Source organism: Oncorhynchus masou, chromosome 29, assembly GCF_036934945.1.
Source record: "Oncorhynchus masou masou isolate Uvic2021 chromosome 29, UVic_Omas_1.1, whole genome shotgun sequence".
NCBI lineage: Eukaryota > Metazoa > Chordata > Actinopteri > Salmoniformes > Salmonidae > Oncorhynchus > Oncorhynchus masou.
The window spans coordinates 24,653,287-24,678,702 of record NC_088240.1 but is presented as its reverse complement, the minus strand read 5'-3'; the positions used below and the strand labels follow the sequence as shown (position 1 = coordinate 24,678,702).

Below are 25,416 nucleotides of genomic sequence, written 5' to 3'. Positions count from 1 at the left end.
AACGTTATTTGTTTCTGGCCATTTTGATCCTGTAATTGAACACACATATGCTGATGCTCCAGATACTCAACTAGTCTAAAGAATGCCAATTGTTATTGCTTCTTTAATCAGAACAACCATTTTCAGCTGTGCTAACATAATTGCAAAAGGGTTTACAAATGATCAATTAGCCTTTTAAAATTATAAACTTGGATTAGCTAACACATTGGAACACAGGAGTGATGGTTGCTGATAATGGGCCTCTGTACGCCTATGTAGATATTCCATTAATAATATGCCGTTTCCAGCTACAATTGTCACGTCCTGACCTTAGAGAGCCGTTTTATTTCTCTATTTGGTTAGGTCAGGGTGTGATGTGGGGTGGGCATTCTATTTCTATGTTCTATTTTCTATGTTTTTGTATTTCTTTGTTTTGGCCGGGTATGGTTCTCAATCAGGGACAGCTGTCTATCGTTGTCTCTGATTGGGAATCATACTTAGGCAGCCTTCTTTCCCTGTTGTTTGTGGGTAGTTGACTTTGTTAGAGGCATTATAGCCTATGTTAAGCTTCACAGTCGTTTCTTTGTTTTGGTGGAGACATTTACCTAAATAAACAGAAATGTACGCTCACCACGCCGCACTTTGGTCCACTTCTTACGACGCCCGTGACAAGAATAGTCATTTACAACATTAACAAAGTCTACACTGTATTTCTGTTCAATTTGATTTTTTTTTCATTTTCTTTCAAAAACAAGGACATTTCTAAGTGACCCTAAACTTTTGAACGATAGTGTATATATAGTACCAGTTAAAAGTTTATATATACACATATATACAGGGTCAGTGCCAAATGTAAAATGTGCAGGGATACTGGAGTAGTTGAGGTAGCTACTGTATATACATGTAGGCAGGGTTAGGAAAAAGTGACTGTTGACGGGATAAATAATAATAATAGTAAACAATATGGCAGCAGCATAAGTGGTGGGTAGGTGGGTGTGTGTGAGGGTGTGTGTGTGTGCAAGAGTGTCAGTGTAGGCATGACAGGAAGATATACAGTACATGTAACCAGGGATGAAAAGTGACTGGTAGCAGGAATATATAAATACTTATTTCAAATACCATTAGTATATTACCATATGTAAATAGGATAAACAAATATATCTACTAATGGTAATGTCTATCAATAGTCAATGAACAGCAGCGTAATAGTGGTATTGAATCGAAACAATATAATTTTAGCAACAGTGTAGGTCTGAGGGTGTGTGTGGGTGTACGTGTAAGAGTGACAGTGAAGGTGTATGTGTCTGAATGGGTAGAGACCTGTGGATAAAAACGGGACAGGGAGGAAAAGTCATATAATAATACATTCCTAGAAATGTTTTTCTTTTGTGCATCATGACAAAGAATTCAATTATTCCACTTGATTACAGTAAATCTCCACAGATGCTTGGTTTTTTGGCACTTTATTAAGCGTTCCGGTCATAAATGAATGGATCTCCCTTGCCTGGGATGAATTATTTTGGCAGGAGGAGTGGAGGAATAAGAGAGGAGCGAGAGGAGTGGGAGGAGTGAGAGAGCAGTGAGAGATGAGGGAGAGAGATCAGTGAGAGAGCAGTGAAAGAGATGAAAGATCAGTGAGAGAGGAGTGAGAGATGAGGGAGAGAGATCAGTGAGAGAGAAGTGAGAAAGCAGTGAGAGATCAATGAGAGGGCAGGGAGAGAGGAGGGAGATAGATGAAAGATCAGTGAGAGAGGAGTAAGAGGAGTGAGAGAGCAGTGAGAGAGCAGTGAGAAGAGTGAGAGAAGAGTGAGAGAGCATTGAGAGAGGAGTGAGAGGGCAGTGAGAGAGGAGGGAGAGAAGTGAGAGAGGAGTGGACTGGGACGATATGAATTAGAGGGTTTGACCCAGCACAGCGGTAGCAGGGCCAAGCTATAGGAAATATGGGTTTGGGACCTGCAGGCAACTCTCATCTATCAGCTCTATCAATAGGATTTGTGGAGTTTCAATAGTCCTTCTAGTTGATTCTGTAATGCACTGTAGCTAACATCTGCAATGTTTAAACTTTGGTTCTGTTGGAAAAGAACAGCAGCTGTGTATGATTTGTATAATTTATGCTCTTCCTGCAGAAGCATTCAATAGTCTTGTTATGTTAAAAGTGTTTTGAGTGTGTCTGACTGTCAGAGTGGTAATATAATGTCTGTAACTGCCTCGTTTTATCAGTACAGTGTGTTTTGTGTGTGTGGGGCTGTGTATGTTTGTGTCTGTGTGTGCCTGTGTGTGTGTGTGCCTGTGTGTGTGTGTGTGTGTGTGTGTGTGTGTGTGTGTGTGTGTGTGTGTGTGTGTGTGTGTGTGTGTGTGTGTGTGCCGTGTGTGCCTGTGTGTGTGTGTGTGTGTGTGTGTGTGTGTGTGTGTGTGTGTGTGTGTGTGTGTGTGTGTGTGTGTGTGTGTGTGTGTGTGTGTGTGTGTGTGTGTGTGTGTGTGTGTGTGTGTGTGTGTGTGTGTGTGTGTGTGTGTGTCTGTGTGTGCCTGTGTGTGTGTGTGTGTGTGTGTGTGTGTGTGTGTGTGTGTGTGTGTGTGTGTGTGTGTGTGCCTGTGTGTGTGTGTGCCTGTGTGTGTGTGTGTGTGTGTGTGTGTGTGTGTGTGTGTGTGTGTGCCTGTGTGTGTGTGTGTGTGTGTGTGTGTGTGTGTGTGTGTGTGTGTGTGTGTGTGTGTGTGTGTGTGTGTGTGTGTGTGTGTGTGTGTGTGTGTGTGTGTGTGTGTGTGTGTGTGTGTGTGTATAAATGTAGGCAGCTATCTTTGCCAGGCAGCAGCCTCTGCTTACATCAGGCGTTTTTTCAGTTCTAATTAATGTTGACTTATTCAGTCAACACCGCCGCAGTGTAGCGCTTTGCTACACAAATTAGCATATAGCTAATTGAAAGCGCAAACAAACTAGCCGAGTCATCTCTGTTATGTGGACTAGCCGAGTCATCTCTGTTATGTGGTTAGGGTGACCACATTGCCCCGGACAGTCATGCATTTTTCCTTTTGTCCCGCAACCAAACAATACTGTCCAGCATTTTATCAACAAATTCAAACAAATTCAAACAAATCAATATTTATTAGTCGCATACGCAGATTTTCAGATGTTATCGCAAGTGCAATGGAATGTTTGTGTTTCTAGCTCCAACAGTGCAGTAATACCTACAGTAGCAATACAAAACAATACACACATAATTCAAAAAACACCACTCATTTGTAAAACCAAAAGGCTGATTTGTCACATATTTCAGTCAGACATTCCAACTTGTCTCTTGCGGTCATGTTGTGCTTAGATATATCATAAGGATGTGGTACTGATGATGTTAAACACTCCAATCGCTGTTGAGATCTAATATTCTGCGCAGTGCAAGACGAGGCCTAGGCCAATGTCATAGGCCTATTGTCAACCAATAACATGTCTCAAATCCTTTCGGGCTAAATTCCAGCTAAACACTTGGAGAGGACATTTAGGCCTAACTACTTACAAAAAGCGTGCTTCTGACAAAGTGCTACAAAAGTAAGTAAATAGCCATATTAGATTGAAAGATAAGGTTATTTCGTCGAACTTGCTCATTAGTTGCTCATTCAACATATTTGCTGCTACTTCACTCAATCTTCCCTTCATAACTGTTTTACATTCCCAGACACCAACCAAAGATGCTTCCTTGGCCACACATTCCCAGATTTTCATAAAACAGCCACACTTGTGGTTTCTCTTTTCTGCATCGCCAAATTTTGTGCGAGGCAAAAGAGTAGGCTAGGTAACCTTCAATTAGCTAGTTCAGCGCAGTGGGAGTAGAGGTGTAGTGCTGCCACTTCTTACAATGGTGCTAATTTAGTAAAGTTAGATCAAAACTGAATCAATGTCTTGGTAGATCATATAATGTCATGAATATCCGGCGAAATCATCCCGTTATTTGGGTATTTTATATGTGATCACCCTATATGTGGTTCCGGCTGTCACTTCATATTCTCAATGAATATGGGCTCCTGAGTGGCACAGCGGTCTAAGGCACTGCATCTCAGTGCTTGATGTGTCACTACAGACACCCTTGTTTGGATCCAGGCTGTATCACAACCAGCAGTGATTGGGAGTCCCATAGGGCGGTGCACTATGGTTTGGCCGGTATAGGCTGTCATTGTAGATAAAAATGCGTCCTTAACTGGCTTGTTCGGATGTACCGATCCTGTGCAGGTGTGGTTACACGTGGTCTGCCACTGCGAGGACGATCAGCTGTCCGTCCTGTCTCCCTGTAGTGCTGTCTTAGGCAACTCACAGTACATACATTGCCATTCATTGCCCTGGCCACATCTGCAGTCCTCACGTCTCCTTGCAGCATGCCTAAGGCACGTTCACGCAGATGAGCAGGGACCCTGGGCATCTTTTGGTGTTTTTCTGAGTGAGTAGAAAGGCCTCTTTAGTGTCCTAAGTTTTCATAACTGTGACCTTATTTGCCTACCGTCTGTAAGCTGTTAGTGTCTTAACGAGTGTTCCACAGGTGCATGTTCATTTATTGTTCATGGAACAAAATCAATTCAAATTTTATTTGTCACATACACATGGTTAGCAGATGTTAATGCGAGTGTAGCGAAATGCTTCTGCTTCTAGTTCCGACAATGCAGTAATAACCAACAAGTAATCTAACCTAACAATTTCACAACAGCTACCTTATACACACAAGTGTAAAGGGATGAAGAATATGTACATAAAGATATATGAATGAGTGATGGTACAGAACGGCATAGGCAAGATGCAGTAGATGGTATCGAGTACAGTACATACATATGAGATGAGTAATGTAGGGTATGTAAACATTATATTAAGTGGCATTGTTTAAAGTGGCAAGTGATACATGTATTACATAAAGATGGCAAGATGCAGTAGGTGGTATAGAGTACAGTATATACATATGAGATGAGCAATGTAGGGTATGTAAACATTATATTAAGTGACATTGTTTAAAACCTCTCTGGGATCGTTCAGGACGCTAGCGTCCCACCTCGCTAACAGCCAGTGAAATTGCAGGGCTCCAAATTCAAAACAACAGAAATCTCATAATTAAAATTCCTCAACCATACAAGTATTTTACACCATTTTAAAGATACACTTCTCGTTAATCTAACCACAGTGTCCAAATTCAAAAAGGCTTTTCGGAGAAAGCAGAACATAGGTTAGGTCAGCAACTAGTCACAGAAAGCATTCAGCCATTTTCCAACCAAAGAGAGGTGTCACAAAAAGCAGAAATATAGATAAAATGAATCACTAACTTTTGACGACCTTCATCAGATGACTCTCCCAGGACTCAATGTTACACAATACATGTATGTTTTGTTTGATCAAGTTCATATTTATATCTAAGAACCTCAGTTTACATTGGCGTCATGTTCAAAAATGCCTCCAAAACATCTGGAGAAATTGCAGAGAGCCACATCAAATAACAGAAATACTCATCATATACTTTGATGAAAGATACATGTTTTACATAGAATTAAGCGGTTCTTAATGCAACCGCTGTGTCAGATTTCAAAAAAGCTTTACGGCAAAAGCACAATATTCAATAATCTGAGAATAGAGTTCAGCCACAAATGCAAGCCATACAGTTACCCGCCAAATTGTGGAGTCAACAAAAGTCATAAATAGCATTATAAATCTTCACTTACCTTTGCTGATCTTCATCAGAATGCACTCCTAGGACTCCCACTTCCACAATAAATGTTTGTTTTGTTCGATTACGTCCATATTCATGTCCAAATACCTCCATTTTGTTCGTGTTTAGTTCACTATTCCAAAGGCACAATGCGTGAGCGCAAATCCAGATGAAAAGACAAAAGAGTTCCATTACAGTTTATAGAAACATGTCAAACGATGTTTACAATCAATCCTTAGGGTCATTTTATAATAAATCTTCAATAATATTCCAACCGGACAATAACGTATTCATTACAGAGGAAAAAGAAGGAACGGCGCACCCGCGTGACCACGCAGTAAACCACTGATTGGCCACAGCCTAGTCCACTTGTTGAAACTGCTCTTATTCAACCCCTTTCCACAATAGAAGCCTCAAACAATTTTCTAAAGACTGTTGACATCTGCTGGAAGCCTTGGGAAGTACAATCTGGCCCCATAGACACAGCATATTGGATAGGAAACCACTTTAAATGAAACTACAAACCTCAGATTTCCCATTCCTGGTTGGATTTGTCTTCACCTGCCATATGAGTTCTGTTATACTCACAGACATCATTCAAACAGTTTTGGAAACTTCAGAGTGTTTTATATCCAATACTACTAATGATATGCATATATTATCATCTGGGACAGAGTAGCAGGCAGTTTACTCTGGGCACCTTATTCATCCAAGCTACTCAATACTGCCCCCCTGTCACCAAGAAGTTAAAGTGGCTAGTGATACATTTTTAACATGTATGGCAGTAGCCACTCAACGTTAGTGGTGGTTGTTTAACAGTCTGATGGCCTTGAGATAGAAGCTGTTTTTCAGTCTCTCGGTCCCTGGTGGTTGTTGTCCTTGATGATCTTTATGGCCTTCCTGTGACATTGGGTGGTGTAGGTGTCCTGGAGGGCAAGTAGTTTGCCCCCGGTGATGCGTTGTGCAGACCTCACTACCCTCTGGAGAGCCTTGTGGTTGTGGGCGGAGCAGCTGCTTTACCAGGTGGTGATACAGCCCGACAGGATGCTCTCGATTCTGTATCTCTAAAAGTTTGTGAGTGCTTTTGGTGACAAGCCAAATTTCTTCAGCCTCCTGAGGTTGAAGAGGCGCTGCTGTGCCTTCTTCACCATGCTGTCTGTGTGGATGGACCAATTCAGTCTGTCCGTGATGTGTACGCCGAGGAACTTAAAACTTTCTACCCTCTCCACTACTATCCCGCCGATGTGGATAGGGGGATGCTCCCTCTGCTGTTTCCTGAAGTCCACGATCATCTCTTTTGTTTTGTTGACGTTGAGTGTGAGGTTATTTTCCTGACACCACACTCCGAGGGCCCTCACCTCCTCCCTGTAGGCCGTCTTGTCGTTGTTGGTAATTAAGCATACCACTGTAGGGTTGTCTGCAAACTTGATGATTAAGTTGGAGGCGTGCAGTCATGGGTGAACAGGGAGTACAGGAGAGAGCTCAGAACGCACCCTTGTGGGGCCCCAGTGTTGAGGATCAGCGGGGTGGAGATGCTGTTACCTACCCTCACCACCTGGGGGCGGCCCGTCAGGAAGTCCAGGACCCAGTTGCACAGGGCAGGGTCGAGACCCAGGGTCTCAAGCTTGATGACGAGTTTTGAGGGTACTATAGTGTTAAATCCTGCGCTGTAGTCGATGAACAGCATTCTCACATAGGTATTCCTCTTGTCCAGATGGGTTAGGGCCGTATGCAGTGTGGTTACTATTGCGTCGTCTGTGGACATATTGGGGCAGTAAGCATATTGGAGTGGGTCTAGGGTGTCAGGTAGGGTGGATTTCATTAACCTTGTTGTCAAGAGACTGGACATTGGCGAGTAGTATGCTCAGGAGCGGTGCGCGATGTGCCCGTCTCTGGATCCTGACCAGAAGACTGCTTCGTCTGCCCCTTTTACGGCATCGTTGTATTGGATCGCCGGCTGGGATCCGATCCATTGTCCTGGGTGGTGTAATAATGTAATAAATAACACGTAAAAAACAAAATACTTCATAATTTCCTAGGAACGCGAAGCGAGGCGGCCATCTCTGCCGGTGCCGGAAAACAGTGTTTAAACCCTTTACAATGAAGATCTGCGAAGACATTTGGATTTTTACAAATTATCCTTGAAAGACAGGGTTCAGAAAAAGGGACGTTTATTTTTTTGCTGAGTTTATGTATGCTTGAGTATGTATCTAAATATGTAATGTGTGTGTGTGTGCTTGTACTTTGTCTTCCTACATGTTTCTGTTTGAGCGAGTATGTGTCAAGTCCTAACAATAGAAAGCCTTTATTTTCTATGGTGGAGTAGGTTAAGGCGTGACTGGGGGGTGTTCTTGTTTATTATTTCTATGTGTAGTCTAGTTTTTGTATTTCTACATTGGCCTGGTATGGTTCCCAATCAGAGGCAGCTGTCTATCGTTGTCTCTGATTGGGTTCATATTTAGGTAGCCTTTTCCCACCTGTTGTTTGTGGGGATCTTGTTTTTGTATTGCTGCTTTTAAGCCCTATAAGGCTGTACTTTCATTTGTTTGTTTCTCTTTATTGTTTTTGTTGCTGGTTCACATTCAAATAAATTATGATGAACCCAAATCATGCTGCACCTTGGTCTACACATTTCGACGTGCGTTACAGTATGTGAGAGACCCAAGAGTGGGAGGAATGAGGTGGTCCTTCAGTGAAGGCAGCACAACAGGGGGGTACGTGCACAACAGGGTGCTCTCTTGCTCTGTGGTACTTGGCACAGACACTGCTCAGAAAGACCCCTGTATGCACACTATGCTGCCTGGATTCAACTGATTTCTCACTGCGAAGCAATACCTTTATGAGCTCTCACAGAACAACTCCTAAAGCTACTGTGTGTAAACTGAAGACCTAACCTGGAATGTGCCAGGAGGGAGAGCTGCCTGAAATACAGTACAGAAAGCCTGCCCTGTGTGAGAGTGATAGAGAGAGAGAGAAAGAGAGGGAGACCGAGAGAGAGTGAGTGAACCAGGAAGAGAGAGAGAGATGCATGGAGAGGGGAGCAGAACAGAGAGAGTGAGGCAGGGAAAGCGAGAAGCAGGGAGAGAGAGAGTGAGGTAGGGAGAGCGAACAAGAGGCAGGGAGAGAGAGAGAGGCAGGGAGAGCGAACAAGAGGCAGGGAGAGAGAGAGAGAGCGAGAGATTGAGGCAGGCAGGGAGAGCGCATGTGAGTGTGTGTGTGAGGGAGAAGAAACGGCACACAGTGGAGTAGTGCTCAGTGACTGGTGGCTGAGGTGAGGTGTAGAGCTGTAGGAGACTTCCTAATAATCAGGGGACCTGAAGACCCTGTCTTTTGTCAAAGAGGAATCAAAACGATATGGGCTCTGTAGAGGCTGGACTAAAGGGCTGAAGGAATATGGAAGAAAAAAAGGAGAAACGGAATAAAGGTAGAGGAATGTTTTCAGTGTGACTGTTTTTCCCAAACCACCATTTTCCATCCATCACATCCGGCGAAACTCACCACCTTCCCAGCTCAGAGGGCGGACCTGGCTGGAAGTGTGTGTGTGACAGTAAGAAAGGGAGGAAGAGTGTCTGTGACACCTGTCGTCACTCATTATGCTGTTGATCCATCTCCATAGCACTGACACACACAGGTGCAGTTCCTAGCGAGCGCAGCAGAGACACCTGAGAATTTTCTGACAAACACATACCTCCTGTCTCATATTCTCCATTGAAATGACGATGTCAGGTTTAAACCGAGCGATCGCTGCCTTCTGACAGTGTGGATACCTTCTTGTCCAAACTGGCACACTGGAGTTGAGCACTTATCATTATACTTTCCTGATTTCAAATGGATTCAACCTCTTTGATCAACAGGTAATAATGTGGACCTGAGAAAAGGATTGAATGTGAGATATCGTGCTTAGGGTATTTGCCCTCCGGTTTGGAATACTTGAAACAGAGCAAAAGTCATAGAGCTCTCTATTGTTTGGGGGGGTTTTGCTAAGTTATTGTTGCTCTCCGTTTCCGTCCGTCATTAGCTACGACTACTTCAAGAATTAACCGAGGTGAAGTCTGTACCCATGGACAGCCTTCTCTGACTTAATCCCACATGTCGTTTAACACTGACAGACGTTATGAGAGTTGACTGAGCTCTGAGCATGTGGAGACTCTTAAGGACCAGACCTATCCCTCTCTGCTCCTCTCTCACCACGTAACAGACTTGTAAGAGTTAGTGTGCCATTGTAAGGGACGTGCTGGAGGTGTATGGCGACTGACATAATGAACCTGCATGGGAACGTATCGGAGTTGATCTCTTCTGCCGTCAGAGCCATAACGCTTCCGTCCTTTGACCCCGACCCTGACCCTTGGCCTAATGGTCCAGAGAGACTTCTGGGAAATGAAAGCAGGAATTTTTCAAATGGGTGTAACGGGAATGATGGCAGCAATGTGCATGACTTTCCACCAGGCAACTGGACGCATAGCGGCAAGGTTTACAGTGATGAAGCAAGGATTCTGGCATCATCGCAGTGTGTGAAGGGGATGAAAGCAGTGGACAAGAACTGGGCTGCTTTGCTGATCCTGGCGGTCATTGCCGTTACAGTGACGGGTAACATCCTGGTCATCATCGCAGTGTCTCTGGAGAAGAAGCTCCAGAACGCCACCAACTACTTCCTGATGTCACTGGCTGTCGCCGACATGCTGCTGGGCATCCTGGTCATGCCCATCTCCATGGTGACAATTCTCTATGGTGAGTTCCAGCTCAAGTTCAAAAATGTATTGTCTCATTGTTTGGTTAAACATTAACATGTGTCTTTGGCTTGCACACGTACAGGCTCAGACACAGCACAGTAAAGACGTACAAAAAAAAACAGAAAACAGAGAATGACATCATAATACTTACAAAGTCTATCAACAAGAGTGTGTTTTGTATATTTGACATTTACATTAGTGTTCTCAGATTTTGTATTCATAGATTTGAGATTTTTATGAAAATGTGTTTTTTTTTACAAAATGCTATATATCCACTGCTTATCTGGAATGGAATGGTCGTATCCTGTATATTTGACTGTACAGGATTTGGTTGTCTAACCTAGCTATCTTAAGAAGAATGCAGGTACTGTAAGTCGTTCTAGATAAGAGCATCTGCTAGATGACTAAAATGTCAAATGTAAATGTTTTACATACAGATCTCCTATTACTGTATTGAGTTATTATATATATATTTTTTTAATTAAATATTGATGTCACAAATGTATCATGTGTACAGTTCTTTATTAAAAATGTAATTATTTGTTACATTTGACTGTGTAAAACCTAGCAGTACTACTTATTTCTCTGAGTGAGGCATATAGCATTTTGTGAAAAAAATACCTGATTATTTGTCTCTGAAATATAACCATCAAGTGATAGATTTTAAATAAATATGTCTGTCATTGAACAACCCCATACAATGATTAGCTAGTGAAAAAAACACACCAATCTCTTTCATAATTTATTTAAACAATAAAAGCTAATTTACCTACATTTCTGAAAATGGATATATAGTGTTTTGGAATGAAACTCTTCATTTATTTATAGTAGTATTTAGTATGTATTTCATATTTATTAGGATCCCAAATTAGCTGCTGCCGATGCAGGCACTTCTCTTTCTGGGGTCCAAACAGGAAACAATGTCTGTTCACAGTCCCTGTTGTGCCACGAGGTGTTCTTTTATCTGGTTATTGAATCTGGTTTTATTACTAGCTTGAGTTACCTGTGGTGGCAGAGAGTTCCATTTGGTCATGGCTCTATTTAATACTGTTTGCTTCCCAGCCTCTGTTCTGGACCTGGGGACTGTGAAGAGACTTCTGGTTGCACGTGTTGTTTGATGTCGATGAGTGTCCGAACTGTGTGCCAACTGCTTGAACAGATACTGTCAATACCTCGCACAAAGACCAACAATGATGCAGTAAATCTCTCCTCAACTTTGAACCAGGAGAGATTGAAATGCATGTCATTGACATTCACCTTCCGTGTAAATCTAAATGCAATACATGCTGCTCTCTTCTGGACAAACTGCAATTTGCTTATGTTTTTCTTGCCTAAAAAAACTGTTTGGTTGACTGAGATGTCAAGAAAGCAGACCTCTTTCCTATTTTAGTAACCATTGAGTCTATATGTTTTGACCATGATAGCTTGCTATCTACGGTAACAGCCAGCAGTTTAGACTCCTCAACTTGCTCAATCGCCACATTATTCAATAATAGATCCAGATGAGGTTTAGGTTTGATTGAGTGATTTGTCCCAAAAATAATGCTTTTAGTTTTGAGATATTTAGCACCAGCCTATTTCTAGATACTCAATCTAATACTGACTGGAGCTCTACGTTATCTTCTCTAGGGTAGGGGACAGCATTCAGAATTTTGGATGAAAAGCGTGCCCAAATTAAACTGCCTGCTACTCAGGCCCAGAAGATAGGATATGCATAAAATTGGTAGATTTGGATTTTAAAAAACTGTTAAAATAGTGTCTGTGAGTATAACAGAATTGATTTGGCAGGCGAAAACCTGAGACAAATCCATCCAGGAAGTAGGATTTATTTTTGTTTTGTAGTTTTCTATTCAATGCCATTACAGTATCCATTGACTTAGGACTCAAATTGCAGCTCCTATGCCTTCCACTAGATGTCAACTGTCTTTAGAAATTGTTTCAGGCTTGTATTCTGAGTGGACCCTGCAGTGTCACAGAGCTTTTTCATGCGCGCGACCAGAGAGATTGCCTTTCTTGTTTACCTTTTATATTGACAACGTTATTGTCAATATAAAAGGTTGAAATATTATCTATTATTTAGTCTTAAAACAACCTGAGGTTTGAATATAAACATCGTTTGACATGTTTCTATGAACTTTACGGATACAATTTGGATTTTTTTGTCTGCACTGACATTCTTCATTGTTGTGTTCAACAGACTTAGTTGGTTGTTTAACATTATTATTAAAATTGTTAGAATGATTAAGTAATGCGTGGAAACACCAGCTGTTTGTTTTTTCACAAGTGGCTCAATAATAAGTAGAGAAATATTTGGAGAATTTTAATTCAAGACATTTTGTTCTTGTGGTTTTGCAATGTGTTGATATTTTGGTTATATTTATATGTTATATACACCGGCTAGTTTATTACCGACACCAACCTGTTCACAAAAATGTATCGCTCCTACAGGCAGTGAGTCACATGGCTGTGGCTTGTTATATAAAGTAGACAGACAGGCATCTTGTTACTGTTCTATTGAACGTTAGCATGGCCTTAACAAGTGACATAAGCAAATTTGAGCGTGGTACGGTATGAGCGCCGGTGCCAGGAGCACTGGATCCAGTATCCCAGCAACATCCGCCCTCCTGGGCTTTTCACGCACAACAGTCTCTAGGGTTTACCGAGAAAGGTGCGACAAACAAAAAACATCCAGTCAGCGGCAGTCCTGTGGGCGAAAATAGCTAGTTGATGAGAAAGGTCGAAGAAGAATGGCAAGAATCTTGTAAGTTCACAGGCGGTCCACAAACAGAACAACAATGGTGTGCAGATAGGCATCTCGGAATGCGCAACTTGTTGATCCTTATCACAGATTGTCTATATTGCAGCAGATGACCATGCAGGGTTCCACTACTATCAGTTCAAAACAAGAAGAAGTGGCTCCAGTGGACACGCCATCACCAACACTGGACAACTGATGAGTGGAAAACCTGGAACCTGACAGCGAGTTCAGTTTACTTGATTGGCCTGCACAGTCCCCAGACCTCAACCCAATAGAACATATTTGACATGAGATGGAACTGGCTGTTCACAGCATGAATGTTGAATCATTTTTCCCCCCTTTATTTAACTTGGCAAGTCATTTAAGAACAAATTCTTATTTACAATGACTGCCTACCCCGGCCAAACCCTAACCCGGAAGACGCTGGGACAATTGTGCACTGCCTTATAGGACTCCCAATCACAGCTGGTTGTGTTACAGCCTGGAATTGATGCCGCTTGCACTGAAATACAGTGTCTTAGACCACTGCGCCACTCGGAAGCACCTATGTACCGCCGTCCAATCTGCAGCAACTGTGGAACGGTTCCGACATTGTGTAGAATGCTCCAAAAGAATTCAGGCTATTTTGGAGGCTAGGCCGGGTCTGACCCTGTTCTGGACGGGTGTATCTAATAATCTGGTAGCATTGAAAGTACCAATTACTGGGATTGTTACTGAATATGGGCTATATTGCGAGCATCCCTTAGAGAGATCTTTACTCTGGAAGCTGGATAGACATGTACAGTGGAAGCTGTCAGATATTTGCCTATATGGCTTTGTATTTTGATTTATGGTCCCCTTACTAGAAGCCTCCACCCCCATCTGGTCTGGTGAACATACCACATACCCACAATGCTTTGTGCAAGTAATGAATGTCCCCAACATTTTTTTCACCTGAAACATGGAGTGGAGAGGACTCTCTCTGAATAGAGTGCTGACTCTCTCTGAATAGATCTCTCTCTCTTTCCCAGCTTCTCCAGGGATTGGAGTTAGACAGTCTGTTGTTTCCTAAGTCCCTCTCCGTGCCTTTCTAAATGTGTAAATGTCACAAGTCTGCTTTTATAAGGAGCTTTAATCCCTAAGTAGAGACCTCATTTGCATGAAAATGAGGAGTGTAGTAAATGAGTCTGAAGGAAGTGTGCTTCTGTGAAAAGTACGACCTCTGCTGCTTATTAGATGTTCCCCTTTAATAAGCAGACAAAAGAACTCATTAAACGTTGGGATGCCAACAGAAACTCGTTAGATACTTTGTCATTATTTTCTTGTGTTGCTACTTTGTCGCTAAATTGCCCACAGTGGATTGAATTCATCTGGCACATGAAAAGACTGAGGAAACAGAGAATCTTTTCATTACAGAGAGAACAACAACTGTATTACAGGCCTGTCTGTCTATTACATGATGTTGGGGATTAGATGTCTTGATTCTTATGAATGCATATAAATTAGGTTTTACCCTTTGAACAGTGTCCAGAGTCAACCAATAATTTATTAGCTTGCCATTGCTATAGATTATGTAAGGGTTTATTAATTGTCTGCCTTTCGGTGGTGACACCAGATTACAGCCCCATAGGGCTCTGATTCAAGGTAGGGTAGAAGATGAACATGAATAGTCTCACCTGACAGCCATTCTTAGAAGGCTTGCGAGATTAAGGCCTTCATGGTCCACTGAGTTATAATCAATCACTCTGTTTTATAGACACTTTTAACTGGGCTGAGTGGTCACCAAAGGCGATGTCTGGATGTTCATGAGAACAGAGTACTCTGTTATGGTCTTAATGGAGGTTAGCCAGACCCTCCAGTCCTGTCCTGTGGGACTGTTAGGAAGACAGCACCTTTCTTCAGCCTCGCCACTCATTTAGCTCTACTGCCCTCTGGAAATAAGGAAATGATTGAATCTCTTTATTGATTTGTCTCTCTCTCTTCTCGGTTATGCCAGGATCCTGATACCTGGTCTGTGTCTCCCACCTCCACCACTTTCATGGCTTTAATCGCTCTCCTTTCCTTTGCTTTGTTTTGCTTCCGCTCATGCACTGTTTCGCTCTTAGAGGGGTGCATGACAGAGAAAAACAGAGACCTCTTTGAAGAGTTTGTGTTTTTGAAGACAGACATTTTTGACAGGCAGGTATGCCATGTTCTGTTGCCGATGCAGTAAGTGTGCTCTAGTTTCTTGGTGTTGTCTAGATCATGACATAGAGAATGAATCATTGTCTTCCTACTGGGCACATATCAGTTCACCGTTTAGTTTTGTTTGACTTTAAGTTGATTTTCATGTGAAATCAAAAAATTTAATTTAGGTAAAAGTTGGTTGAAAAAAGACGAAATACCCTTATGTTTATTTTTTGCAAATCCAATTAGTTTTCCATGTTGATTCAACGTCATCGCATAGATTTTCTGGGGATGAAATTACGTGGAAACAACGTTGATTCAACCATTTTTTGCCCAGTGGGTTATGACTAATGCTTAACCAAGGGGAAATGTGTTTCATATAACCCCGTAAAATCCTTTGACCCTCGCTCTTTAGACTGTCTTTATAGAAGAAGATTACCCCCTTGGTAAAAATAGACCTAATCCCCTGGGTGATGGACTAGAGAGGGAGAGAGAGAGAGAGAGAGAAAGAGAGAACAAGAGAGAGAGAGAGAGATGAGTGGTTTTGTGGTTAGGGAGAAAACTTGTTTTGTGCTCAGACGTTTAGCCAGACACGGGGGAAATTTCAGGTCAAGCCAGCAGCAGACTGGCAAACAAAACAAGATTCAAAAGAGCAGCCAGCATGAGAATTAGGGTGGCAGGTAGCCTAGCGGTTAAGATCGTAGGGCCAGTAACCAAAATGTCACTGGTTTGAATCCCAAAGCTGACTAGGTGAAAAATCTGTTGATGTGCCCTTGAGCAAGGCACTTAATTGCTCTTTTAAGAGTGTCTGCTAAAGGACAAAAAATGAAGGAAAGACTGTGTCTCAGCAGCTTCCTCTCAGACACAACCAAACACAAAACAAAGCCTTGTCATTATCTGCTCTCAGAGAACCAGATGTGTTCGCAGGGCAAAATAGGGGTATACAACAATGCAGGATCAAGGAGTTAGCCTGTTAACTTGCCTAAATATATATGTTTTAAAGATATAAACTTCAAAGGGCATGGTCTACTTAACAACCAAAAACACATACAGTATGTTAGCTGGCTAACTCATCGATGCTGCTTTGTAGTATACCCCTCAGGTAAATCACAGACGGAGAGATACAAGAGGAGGAAAATAAACAAATTGGTTTCTAGGGCGAAAGACAAGAGATGGGAATGATAGAGTTCCTGATGCTTCAATCAAGGGAGGGACTGGGAGAGAAACATCTGAACGAGAGAGACAGAGGGAAGAGACAGAAGCCCTGTTTATACCTGGTTTTAACTTGCATCCTTGGTCCTGATCTTGTCCACATTCTGAATATGCCCACATTTTTAGAAAGGTGTAGACAATCAAAAGACACATTGTGATCACTATCTCCACCTCTGGAGATAGTCAGACACACATTGTGTCTGGATATCTTACAAGTGTCGACATATTGGGATAGAGAAACTATTTAAATCATCATTATTTTGCCCTCTAAAATCATTGGCAGGTGGTACCATTGACTGAGAACATCAATGTGTCTTACAATAAATACATAAATAAATGTTATTTTGAAAGAATAGCTGTGAAATCATTTGCATATGGGACCAGGAAACCTGTTCAAAATGCAGACACAGTGGATGGATAACAGACACATTGTAATACCACGCGTAAACACATTTTGGGAAATGTGGGCAAAATTAGAATGTAGACAATATCAGGACAAAGGACACATGTTAGCACCAGGTATAAACGGGACTAGAGAGGGACAAGAGAGAGCGAGAGAGAGAAAGGGAGAGAAAGAGAAAGACGGAGAGAAGAGGAGGCTGACTGAGTATATAGGTGTTTGATACAGGGGCAGTTTGAGAAAGGATTTAGAAAACAGACCCGAGAAAGAGAAATGGAGAGATCAAGAGAGGCGAACATCTTTTCTTGCTTATCCTCCCACCGTTATTTGAGCTACATAACTACCCTCATTTGGGGTTCTTTGGTACATGATGTCATAGTCATGGATATTTGATAGTTTGTTTCTGATCCACTGTTTATGCGTCTGTATTATTGGTACAGGCCCCGTGTTTCAAATTCTACCTACTGGAGCCCACCAGCGCTTTACTGTGTAAATGCTGCAGTTAGAGGCAGAGGTAGTGGATTGGGGGATGTATTTATTTATACGGCTCTGTGTTTATTTTTGGAGTCTCTGACTGCTTCCAGTCCTCCTCTAACTAGTTATAAAACCCTATTACACCAACGTCAAGACCAGGAATGGGGGCATCAACCATGACAGATTGTACACATGCATGCACCGCACACGCACGCGCACACACACACGCACACACACACACACACACACACACACACACACACACACACACACACACACACACACACAGAGAGTCAGTATTGGCTTTTAAGAACCTGGTATCAAACACAAAAACTACTGCTATTGAACCCCAGAATAATACAGGATATCAGTAATGAACACTGTATCCACGGTGATAGACAATTTGGGAACACGTCATACATAAATGCTGTTACCAGGGTGATGATGAACCCCAGTTTAAATCCAAATGGCTAGTTGCCATGACTCTCATCCATTGACTCAAGCGTTGTAACTATTGGCCTCACTGTGTGAGGTGTGCAAGTGTGACATATACTGCATTGTACTCTCAGAGTCGACGTTAAGAAATCTCAGTTATCCAAACTATGAACCTGTGGACCAGACATCAGTTACTGATGACTGAGAAATTGTATTTGGTTGGGTGAAAATGAATGCAGAACACTTTATGACATAAAATAGTATGGCACACAGTAGATGGACTGTACGTGTCAGCTTCATTCTCTGAATATTATGTGGAATTGTAGAATGTGTAAATAATGTAGAAAGACTAGTGTCTTTCCTTCTATTTTGACATTTCTCTGACATGTGTGAGGGTATAGATTGTAACTACAGGTGTTGTGGTGAAGCTAATCTGGTGTTTCCAAATGAACTGGGATTCAAGCCCAGTCAGAATACCCAGGATGACTACTGATGTTACCTGATACACCAAACTGCAGCAAAAGTCAAAGGTCTCAGAGGAAATGAGTGAATTAAAGACAGAAGGCGAGACAGCGCAATAGACACATTGAGAGACAGAGCGAGAGACAGACATGGACAGACAGAAAGAGACGACTACTTCCTGTCACGTTCTGACCTTTATTTTCCTTTGTTTTGTCTTTATTTAGTATGGTCAGGGCGTGAGTCAAGGCGTGAGTTGGGGTGGGCAGTCTATGTTTGTGTTTCTATTTTTTTTCTATTTCTGTGTTTGGCCTGATATGGTTCTCAATCAGAGGCAGCTGTTTATAGTTGTCCCTGATTGAGAACCATATTTAGGTAGCCTGGGTTTCACTGTTGGTTTGTGGGTGTTTGTTTCCGTGTCTGTGTTTGTCACCACACGGGACTGTTTGGGTTTGGTTTTCGTTATTGTTGACATTTATTGTTGTGTATTTCTTAGTGTTCAGTTTATGTCTTATAATAAACGATATGGACACTTACTACGCTGCGTTTTGGTCCGATCCCTGCAATCTGCCATTACACCTCAACTGTCTGCTCCTATCCACTGTATTCTTTCCTACATTTTCTCATTGGTTATTGTGTTTTGTTGCTTTGTGTTCGTGTCAAGGTCAGTGGCCACAGGGCTATGAAATGATGTATGTGACTCTCAGTGACTCTAGTACATTCTACAACATTCATATCACTCTATAACCAAGTTAGATTTGTTTAAATTCAACAACAAAATTGTGTCTTGCATTCATGCCAATAAAGCATTTGAAATTAAACAATTAAATCAAGAAAGACAACAAGAGAGACTTAAACAGAATATACAGAAACAAACTTACCCTTAGTAGGATAATTGGTTTTCCAAACTTTTTCCTGAAGCGATTACCCAGCTCGTACATAACGTTCTGAGAACCGTACGTTTCTTAGAGCTTGTTGAGAGCGTTGTTGTTCTATGGTTATTTTGCATACAACCTTCCCACAACTTTCTGGGAATGGTGCTTCACATTGGGCATAGTTGCTTCAAAATGGGTAAAAACTGTTTGTATCAATGTTGGTTACATGTTATTTCAACCCCCCAAAATATTGAATAAATGTGCAAACGTGATTGGATTTGCAAAAAGTAATCAACTTAAGGGCACTTTGTTTGAATTCACATTAGTTGAAAACTCAACTAAATTCAAATTAAACGTTGAACTTACGTCTGTGCCCAGCGTGTGCCCACATGCACACTGATTTAAAGCATCGTTATTCTAAGGATATGCTTGTTTAAAAATTCTGCAGCTGCAATTAAAAAAGAATAATCTTAACAATGAAATAAATAGGTGACCCCGAAAGCCGATAGCACTAGACATAATAATGAATCTGCAGAAGGGACGACTGAAGACAGATGGACATGTGTAAATTAGACGTTCAGTCATACTGCATTTATTAGGCCTATTATTACTGAACCCCATAGGGTATAATGCAGCAACTTTTTCACAAGACAAAAGTTAACAGCTGATGATGAGATGATACAGTGCATTTGGAAGGTATTCAGACCCCTTGACTTCTTCCACATTTTCTTACGTTACGTTCTTTTTTCCCTCATCAATCTACACACAACAGCCCACAATGACAGAGCAAAAACAGGTTTTTAGAATTTTTTGCAAATGTATTACATATAAAAAACTGAAATATCACATTTCCATAAGTATTCAGACGCTTTACTCAGTACTTTGTTGAAGCACCTTTGGCAGCAATTACAGCCTCGCGGCTTCTTGGGTATGACGCTACAAGCTTGGCACACCTGTGCTTAGGGAGTTTCTCTCATTCTTCTCTGCAGATCCGTTGCACAGCTATTTTCAAGCCTCTCCAGAGATTTATGGTCGGGTTCAAGTCCTGGCTTTGGCTGGGCCACTCAAGAATATTAAGAGACTTGTCCCGAAGCCACACCTGCGTTGTCTGAGCTGTGTGCTTAGGGTCGATGTCGTGTTGGAATGTGAACATTCGCCCCAGAGTGCTCTGGAGCAAGTTTTCATCAAGGATCTCTCTGTATTTTTCTCTGTTCATCTTTCCCTCGATCCTGACTCGTCTCCCAGTCCCTGCCGCTGAAGAAGATCCCCCAAAGCATGATTCTGCCATAACCATGCTTCACTGTAGGGATAGTGCCAGGTTTCCTCCAGACGTGACGCTTGGCATTCAGGCCAAAAATTTCAGTCTTTGTTTCATCAGACTGAGAATCTTGTTTCTCATCATATGAGAGTCCTTTAGGTGCCTTTTGTCAAACTCCAAGAGTGCTGTCATGTGCCTTTTACTGAGGAGTGGCTTCCGTCTGGCCACTCTACAATAAAGCCTGATTGGTGGAGCGCTGCAGAGACGGTTGTCCTTCTGAAAGGTTCTCCTATCTCCACAGAGGAACTCTGGAGCTCTGTCAGAGTGACCATCGAGTTCTTGGTCACCTCCCTGACCAAGGCCCTTCTCTTCTGATTGCTCAGTTTGGCTGAGTGGCAAGCTCTAGGAAGTCTTGGTGGTTCCAAACTTCTTCCATTTAAGAATGATGGAGGCTACTGTGTTCTTGGGGACCTTCAATGCTGCAGAAATGTTTTGGTACCCTTCCCCAGATCTGTGCCTTGACACAATCCTGTCTCTGAGCTCTACTGACAATTCTTTCGACCACATGGCTTGGATTTTGCTCTGACCTGCAATGTCAACTGCAGGACCTTATAAAGACAGGTGTGTGCCTTTCCAAATCATGTCCAATCAATTTAATTTACCACATGTGGACACATGAAAATTCTCAAGGATGACCAATAGAAACAAGATGCACCTATAAGCTCAATTTTGAGTCTCATAGTGTCATGTCCTGACCATAGAAAGCCTTTATTTTCTATGGTGGAGTAGGTCAGGGTGTGACTGGGAGGTGTTCTAGTTTATTATTTCTATGTGTATTCTATGTTTTCTATTTCTTTGTTGGCTGGGTATGGTTCCCAATCAGAGGCAGCTGTCTATCATTGTCTCTGATTGGGGATAATACTTGTTTTTACACTTTTCCACTTGTTGTTTGTGGGATCTTGTTTTTGTATTGTTGCTTTTGAGCCCTACAATGCTGTACGTTCGTTTGTTTGTTTCTCTTTATTGTTTTGTTGCTGGTTCACATTTAGAATAAATTCTGACCACGCCGTGCTTTGGTCCACTCCTTATCACGATTGTGACACATAGCAAAGGTTCTGAATACTTATGTAAACAAGATTTTTTTTATTTTAATAATTCTAAAAACAGTTTTTGCTTTGTCATTATGGGGTATTGTATATACAGATTGATGAGGAGTTTTCTTTATATATATACATTTTAGAATAAGGCTGTAACGTAACAAAATGTTGAAAGGTCAAATGGTCTGAGTACTTTCCGAATGCACTGCACATAGATAGACACATGGCAAGCAGTATGGGAGTGTCAAGTCTAGGTCCAAGAGGCTTCTAAACTATTTCTACCCCCAGGCCATAAGACTCCTGAACATCTAATCAAATGGCTACCCAGGCTATTTGCATTGTCCCCCCCCCCTATTTTACGCTGCTGCTACCCTCTAATATTATCTACGGCAATGTCATTGTAATAACTCTACCTACATGTACATATTACCTCAATTACCTCGACTAACCGGTGCCCCCTCACATGGACTCTGTGCCGGTAACCCCTCTATATAGCCTCGCTATTGTTATTTTACTGCTGATCTTTGTTACTTTTTTTGGGGGGGGGTGGTATTTTTCTGAAAAATGTGTTGTTGGTTAAGGGCTTGAAAGTAAGCATTTCACTGTAAGGTCTACCTGTTGTATTTGGAACATGTAACAAATACAATTTGATTTGATTACAGAGATAGAGACGAAAAATGCTCAACCTCCAGATGAGTATGAGGGGGAAGTTCAAGTACAATTCTTACAAGCTTATTTGGTTTGTAGCTTATTCTTTAGATGTGTGGGGCTGCTGGTGAACCATGATGCGCAGGCATAATCAAAATGACACTTGACTAGCTAGGTTTCCATCCTATTGGCGACAGATTTTCAAGCAAATATTCTTCATAAAAACTATGCCTTTTCAGAGTTTCCTTCAGGAAAATTTAGCACCAGACAACAAGACAGGGAAGATTTTAATGCACCAGACATTTGATATATTTACTGGACACCCATATGCATTCAGATCCAGTCTGGTGCAGCCAGCACCATCAATAAACAAGGGATATTGGCCAAGTGAGCCACATTTACGTTACCTTAAAGACAGCCTATAACAAATTACAAAAGCATTATTCATTGTGTTTCGATGTGTAGCACTTGTATTGGTTTTTAGGCTACTTTCCTAAAACAATAATTGTCCACCTCGGTTCAGTTGTCACAGATTTGAGCACTATATATATCAGGGTATTGCATGCAAAGGCCCATAGGCTTGTGTTCACTGTATGATATTAACATTTTAATAAGTATACACTTCAAAAGTTTGAGGCCACATAGTAATGCCCTTGTGTTTGAAAGAAAAGCTAACTTTTTGTCCATTAAAATAACATCAAATTGATCAGAAATACAGTGTAGACATTGTTAATGTTGTTAATGAATATTGTAGCTGGAAACGGCTGATTTTTATGGAATATCTACATTGGCGTACAGAGGCCCATTATCAGCAACCATCACTCATGTTCCAATGGCACATTGTGTTAGCTAATCCAAATGTATCCTTTTAAAAGGCTAACTGATCATTAGAAAAACCTTTTGAAATGATGTTAGCAGAGTTTAAAATGTTTTTTCTGTTTAAAGAAGCAATAAAACTGTCCTTCTTTAGACTAGTTGAGTATCTGGAGCATCAGCATTTGTGGGTTCGATTACAGGCTCAAACTCGTCAGTCTATTCTTGTTCTGAGAAATGAAGGCTATTCCATGTGAGAAATTGCCAAGAAACTGAAAATCTCGTACAACGTTGTGTACTACTCCCTTCACAGAACGGCGCAAATTGGCTCTAACCAGAATAGAAAGAGGAGTGAGGCACCAGTGCACAACTGAGCAAGAGGACAAGTACATTAGAGTGTCTAGTTTGAGAAACAGACGCCTCACAAGTTCTCAACTGGCAGCTTCATTAAATAGTACCGGCAAAACACCAGTCTCAACATCAACACCGAAGAGGTGACTCCGGGATGCTGGCCTTCAATATGAAAAAAGGCACAACCATCCCCAAAGCAAAATATATATATCTATCTATATATATATATATATACATATATATATATATATATATATATATATATATATATATATATATATATATATATATATATATAAATATATATATAATCAGTTTGACAACACTGCCCTGTTTTAGACCACCCCTGCCCCCAATAAATGTTGATCCGTCCCTTAACTGGCCTGAATTGAGTTTGAGTTTATTTTATTTTTACAGGGACAGTGCACATTAATCAACTTTTCAGTAAAAGTGCCGGTTTTAGCCAGCCGGCTAACTTTCAACCGCAGTCCTTGGGCAGGTTATTAAAAGCAATTACAATATAGACATACAGACAGAGCAGCATAGGACAAAATGCAGCAAGACAAAATGTATAAAAGCAACAAAGTGTTTCCACACCTCACAAGCCACAGTCAACAGACAATATGGAAAGCGGCAATACACAGCTAAGGATTATGTTCACAAATCTGATTGACCTTTAGCCATGTCTTCATGCATTTTGTGAAAGTGTGATATGTGGTGCAGTTATGTATGTGTCTGATGGCAGTGTATTCCAGACATGGGAAGCTCTCACAGAGAAAGCTGATTTACTAAAGGTGCTTTTCCTTAAGGGAACTATACAGTTACCTCTCATGGCAGACCTTGTGGATCTGCTGCCATATGTTTGGGTTTTCTGTTTAACAGAAATACTGAGTGGAGGGGGAGCCAGGCCATTTAGGATCTTGATTACAAGACATGCGTCAGTGTATTGCACAAGATTTTCCCAACTCAGGAGCTCATGCTTTCTGAGGATGTAACAGTGATGATGGCTATTGGGCTTCCTATCAAGCACTTTGAGAGCCTGTTTGTAGACAGACTGAATAGGTTTTAATGTTGTACAGCAAGCTTGGGCCCATCTAGTCAAGCACTATGTTAAGTGGGGGAGTATCCTAGATTTGAAGTACAGTTTTGCTACCTCTGTAGTCAAACAATTTTGTATAAATCGGAAATTAGCGAGGTTGAATTTGGTTATTTGAATTACCTTTATCACATGCTTTTTAAAAGAGAGGTTGGAATCAAGTATGATGCCAAAGTAGTTAAAATCAGATACCACCTGGAGCTTCTCCCCTGACACATAGACATCTGGTTCAGTAGCCTCTTTGTGAAGAACATGCAAACAGTTTTTTTCACATTGAGATGCAAACACGAGTCACTGAGCCACTTTGTAACCTGACCATTACAGTAGTGAGTTCTTGTGTAGCTTGTTGTTTGCTCTTTCCATGCACATACAGTGCCTTGCGAAAGTATTCGGCCCCCTTGAACTTTGCAACCTTTTGATACATTTCAGGCTTCAAACATAAAGATATAAAACTGTATTTTTTGTGAAGAATCAACAACAAGTGGGACACAATCATGAAGTGGAACGACATTTATTAGATATTTCAAACTTTTTTAACAAATCAAAAACTGAAAAATTGGGCGTGCAAAATTATTCAGCCCCTTTACTTTCAGTGCAGCAAACACTCTCCAGAAGTTCAGTGAGGATCTCTGAATGATCCAATGTTGACCTAAATGACTAATGATGATAAATACAATCCACCTGTGTGTAATCAAGTCTCCGTATAAATGCACCTGCACTGTGATAGTCTCAGAGGTCCGTTAAAAGCGCAGAGAGCATCATGAAGAACAAGGAACACACCAGGCAGGTCCGAGATACTGTTGTGAAGAAGTTTAAAGCCGGATTTGGATAAAAAAAGATTTCACAAGCTTTAAACATCCCAAGGAGCACTGTGCAAGCGATAATATTGAAATGGAAGGAGTATCAGACCACTGCAAATCTACCAAGACCTGGCCGTCCCTCTAAACTTTCAGCTCATACAAGGAGAAGACTGATCAGAGATGCAGCCAAGAGGCCCATGATCACCCGGGATGAACT

The 25,416-nt window shown here is 41.5% G+C and overlaps 1 protein-coding gene across 1 annotated transcript in view; it reads left to right on the top strand.

The window, feature by feature from the left end:
• The first annotated feature begins 8,760 nt into the window (after nucleotides 1-8,760).
• Nucleotides 8,761-25,416, top strand: part of htr2aa (5-hydroxytryptamine (serotonin) receptor 2A, genome duplicate a) — a 39,316-nt gene continuing 22,660 nt past the window's right edge. The window contains exon 1 of the mRNA XM_064944351.1: nucleotides 8,761-10,376. Within this exon, the coding sequence (XP_064800423.1) occupies nucleotides 9,893-10,376 (484 nt within the window). The 5' untranslated portion in view covers nucleotides 8,761-9,892. The remainder of the gene's footprint in view (nucleotides 10,377-25,416) is intronic.